The sequence below is a fragment of the Gossypium raimondii genome, chromosome 3 (genome assembly GCF_025698545.1).
Source record: "Gossypium raimondii isolate GPD5lz chromosome 3, ASM2569854v1, whole genome shotgun sequence".
NCBI lineage: Eukaryota > Viridiplantae > Streptophyta > Magnoliopsida > Malvales > Malvaceae > Gossypium > Gossypium raimondii.
Genome location: NC_068567.1, coordinates 46671174 through 46676324, shown reverse-complemented (window position 1 = coordinate 46676324; position 5151 = coordinate 46671174). Strand labels below are relative to the sequence as shown.

Sequence of the window (5151 nt, the reverse complement as noted above, 5' to 3'; positions counted from 1 at the left end):
TTCGTAGACCAAAATAATTTTTAAGGTGAGCCGATTACACCTCAATAAAGGATCGATGGTGACTCCAGTTTTTGTTTTTGTTTTTAAAGTCGACAACTAAATTTTGGTTTTCAAAAAATGGTTTCGACATCAACCGTTTCCTCCGAGCAAAACCATCTAATGGATATATTGCTAAGGTACCTTTGGTTTAATAACGTATTAAGAACTCCTCCCCTAACTAATTCTATCTACTAACCATAAGACATTTACCTCTAAAATTTTGTCCTTTTTTATAAAATAGTCCATATCTCAATATTCTAATTTCTTTATTCCCCAACTAATTTAAACTAACTACTAATTATTAACCACAATTAATGAATTATAACATCAGCCCGATACGAAAATTTTCAAAACTGGACTAGTGGTTAAATCGGTCAGACCACCGATTCACTAGTTAACTAGTTTAATTAAAAATCATTAAAAATTAATTAAAAATTAAAAAAATAGTTCAACTAATCCATATGGGTTCGCAGGTTAATTAACCCAATCTCTTGTTTCTGACCGATTCCCTATCCAACTGACTTGATCTAATTCAGAAAACCATGCATAATTCATTTTTTAAAATCTCTTGATTTAACTTCCCAAAACATCCCAAATTTCAATTTTGAATTTTTTTTTTTCATATTTCAACATTTAAAAAATTCAGGCCATTATAATTTTATGAAAAATCATACAAACACAAAAAAGATATTAATTTTTTAAAAATAAATTCATTTTTAAAAATCATTTTCGAAATTTATTATCAATAAAACAAGCATGTGATTGAGTAAATAATATGAAATTAACTGAAACTATCTTTAATCAAATTGTGCTAACCCTAAATTTGATTTAAAGGAAAACCGTGCTCAAGCTTATTCTAATCTGCATGGTCCATTGGTTTTACAGTTCAAATATTGAAATTATTAAAAATTTTAAAAAGAAAAACTCTTATCCAAAGTGGAATAAAATAGATTTTAATGCATTTAAATTTATGTCTTTTACACTAATAATAATAATATGAACCGAGTTAAAACACTCAATGAAAGATTTGGACAAACATATTTCTATTATCCAAAACTTATTTACGAGTAAATTTAATGATTTATAAAATTATTGCAATCAGTGTTCGCTATATACTATTTATCAAACAAAAATAAGTAAACCATTTCTAATTGTAAATTATAAATTATAATTCATATTCTAAATTACTTAAATGCTATTCCATGACAAAGAATATGGAGATGATACAACAAGGAAATGATCTAAAATACAGTTTATTTTGAATTAATGGTTTGAATGCAACGATGCACATAGTAATTTTGTTCCATGTATATATAATTTACAAGAATTTTATGAGAAAAGATTGCCGGTATATATGTGTATATATATTATATTATAGATTTAAAAGAAGTGTAGATTTGCATTTGGTTCAATATATGCTCGAAGTTGTCATTAGTTTTCTGGATAGGATGCGAATGCATGCCTTCGTAGGTTGTTTCAACGATTCCTTCATCTTTGGTTAATCTTTGAACCTGCTTCTTCACTTTGCATCCTTGGTGTGTACATCGATAATAGCTTCTGCACCCATTATATTATTATCATTAACAAATAAAACCATTCAATTCATTTTTATTTTATTAGAGGCAAACCTCATTCTTCATGCATGCTGGCTTTGAAACAGTGAAGGATTCACATTCACACATTACCCCTTCAAATTAATAAAATGTATACACATCATGACATCTACTGCTCATGCATGCATGGTTGGGTCAACAATAACATTTTTGTACCATGTTGGATTTTTTTTTATCGAGTAAAGTTCAAATTATAACTTAATTCTGTTACGACACTGCTTTAACTCAAATATTACTTGTACCATGTTACAAAACACCATGCCAAAACCAAACAAGACTCAGTGGCTTCCATCTGATGCCCAAAGAGAATTGCACGTTAGCATTTGGTGCTTTGGGCTGCAAACTATCTCTGTTTTTTTTGTTTTTTCTTCTAAATATGCTATAAGCTACCCTACCTTTTCTGAATTTAGTTTCCTTACTTTTCAATTTTCAAAATTCATGTCTAACTGTTAACACTATTAATATTATTTTATTAAATTCAGGTTCATTACAATGTTATTTTTTAGTTATATTGCTGCCAAATGAGTACTTTTTTATTTCAAAATGGCACACAAACAAATTTAACAGTGTTAGCAATTTAGACTTGAATTTCAAAATTTGAAAAGTAAATATACTAAATTCCAAGAAAAAAATTACAAGAACTAAATTACTAATTTGTGAATTATGGCATATTTTATTTTTTTTTCCACAATTTTTTTATGATCTTAAATTTGTTTATTTTGCTGTAATCATGTTAATGCTGGGCTTGGACTAAACTGCAATACAAAAAAGTTGATGGTACACCAATCACATATTAATGACAGTTATTTGAAATTACCCAACCTTTATCATTTAATCCTAAAACATTAGTTACCGAGTGCGAACCAGACATTTGTACCTAAAAAGAAATACTTGTACTGTGTAATTAGCTGATAAATTAAAGTTTCTAAACAAGAAATTAGGATCAGTTGATTATTCCAGGATGGAAGGGATGAATTAATCTTCTTCTTTTTTTCAATTTTCGTTATAGTATATGGCGTTGGTATCTTGACTTGATCAACAATGTCTGAACTAATTAGATATGCAATATATATTCCTAAAATTGAAGTCTTTAGGCGGAGCAGTGACTGATAGTAGTAAAAGTAAGGAAGAATGAGAGTACATACCTTGGGAATTTGCTGTTCTTAACAGCTTTATGCCCATATTTTCTCCATCTATAACCATCATCAAGTATATCAACTTGGCTTCTAGTTTGAAAAGCATATCTGGGTTTTCTTATCTTTTTATTCTCTCCCTTCTTCGTTTTACCGCTTTTCACTTCACTTTCAGTGGTCGTTCCAACCAAGCTGTTGTTTTCGTTCTTCGCCCCACCAACTCCTATATCTGCTATTAGTCCCAATATCCCATCATTATCTTTGCCGCATTCGAATTCACTATAATCAAGCGAGCTCGTGAGGTTTAAGGACAAGGACGTCGATGAGGACGATGAAGTAGGGAAAAAACCCTGAAAATTTTCCATGTTAGTAGATAGAAAGAAAGAAAGCGATAGCTTTGGGGAGATGAATCCCTACTTATATATATACACACACTATGAAGAAGGAGAAGAATTGAACAGTGAACAAAGATAAATACTTTTTGTAAAGGTTAGACTTGGAGGCGAAAGAAAGAGAAACTTAAAAGAGGGTGGCGGCCTCATGGTTACCCATTGCAGTCATCTCTCTTATCGTTTGTCTAGTATCGTAAACGGCACGTAATATATAATTATTATATAAATATTTGTATATAAGAAATAGGGTTAATATACATTTTAACCCCTGAACTAATATGTTTGTACTTAGTTGGTACTTCTTTTTAGTTGTTAGTATCTGAACTTGTATTCTGTCAACTAAGTTAATACCTTTGTAATAATATCATTAGTTTGTGCTGATGTGGCTTTTCTAGCCAATCTGATAATGCCACATGGTAGTCTCTCAATATGCCACGTATCAAACACAAATTAGAAAATCTTTAAAAATATAAAAGTCCTTGAACCTTTTTAGAAAAAGCAATTAAGTCCCTGCTATTTTTTCACTCAATTAGGTACTTAAACTGCCAAAATACATTAAAAAGTCCCTTAGACCGTTAACTTTAACGGTTGATTGTTAAAGTTAATGGCCTTCAATTTTTTTTCTTTTTTCAGTTATCTCCACCACCCGTCATGTTGTGGTTGTGACATGTGATGGAAAAATGATCAAAATCTATAATAATAATAATAATAATAATAATAACTAAGATTTTATAAAAATACAAAAAATATAAAAATTTATTAAAAAATATTAAAAATATATATATTTTAAAAAAACACTTATTAAAATATAGAAAGAACATTAAAATTATAAAAAAATAATAGAAAATTATTTAAAATATTATAAAATATAAAAAGGTTTATCAGTAAAAAAAATCCCGTGAAAAATAAAAAAAATCAATTAAGCTCTCAACAAAATTTAGCACCTAATTGAGCCCTTAAAAGATGAAAAATTAATCAATCAAGCCCCTCCATTAATGCTAACCAAGTTTGATTGTTAAGTGATTAACAGACTAACCGGACGATGACATGTGGTAGCCACGTGTACATCATGTTGACGTAGCAAATATTTTTTAAAAAATAAAAAATCTTAAAAAATTAATATTTAACAAATAATTATTGGACAATATTTTTTTTAGGGATCAACATCAAAATTATACATGAACTTTGATTTAATGTGCAATACTATACATAAACTTTTGGTTTTGTGTGATTTTATACATGAAATTTTAATTTTATTTAATTTTCAAAATTACTAACAAGACATCTGAAACGGTTATATTAATCCAATATAAAAATTAAATGTTTGTATTCATTTATTTAAATGTGTACAATTAAATCAAAATCAAAGTTTCATGTGTAAATATAAACCACAATTCAAGTTTCATGTATATGATTACACCAAATCAAAATTGATATATCTATGGGACGTGCCTCGCATTTATCGAATAGTTTGTAGACACTTAATAAAGACAAAGGCCAAATAGGCACAACGTCGTGACAACGTGACGAGTTCTCCAATTGACGGAGAGGGCGACGTCATGACGAGCATGCATGGGACGTCACGACGACGCAATGTATTCCTCAAGTAATACAATCGCATTTTGACAACCAAGCATGACTTCTTCTCCCAATTGAACTCTGATTACTTCAGGAATATTTTAGGCATTTTAGCCCTTTAAACTTAGCTTATTTAAAGGACCTTGTATTCATGTTTCGAAAGGCAATTAAAAATGTAGTACTACATTACTTTTCTTTTGGGGGTGATAAGATATAGTCACATATAAATTTTGGTGAGAGTTTTCGTGGTAATTATGAAGAGAATTTTGTACCTTTTTGAGAGAACTCTATGAGAATTAGAGTTTTGTTTTCGTATTTGCTCTATGAGAGTTAAGGTTTGTATTCGGGGTTTTGGGTAATATGCATTTAGTACATTTAGGTTTATTTTTCTATATT

The 5151-nt window shown here is 29.2% G+C and overlaps 1 protein-coding gene across 1 annotated transcript; it reads right to left on the bottom strand.

The window, feature by feature from the left end:
- Nucleotides 1–1276: 1276 nt before the first annotated feature.
- LOC105794467 (probable WRKY transcription factor 75) lies at nucleotides 1277–3256 on the bottom strand. Its single transcript, XM_012623646.2, has 2 exons — nucleotides 2798–3256; nucleotides 1277–1596 (listed from the first exon to the last, which is right to left on the bottom strand). The coding sequence occupies exons 1-2, from the start codon at nucleotides 3148–3150 to the stop codon at nucleotides 1407–1409; spliced, it is 543 nt and encodes a 180-aa protein (XP_012479100.1). The 5' UTR covers nucleotides 3151–3256; the 3' UTR covers nucleotides 1277–1406.
- Between the last annotated feature and the right edge of the window lie 1895 nt (nucleotides 3257–5151).

Bases quoted from the DNA above. Each gene is read 5' to 3' on its own strand.
- LOC105794467 (XM_012623646.2), bottom strand. From the start codon at position 3,150: ATGGAAAATTTTCAGGGTTTTTTCCCTACTTCATCGTCCTCATCGACG. The intron at 1,597-2,797 runs GTATGTACTCTC...TAATGGGTGCAG, and splicing joins AAGAACAGCAAATTCCCAAG to AAGCTATTATCGATGTACAC.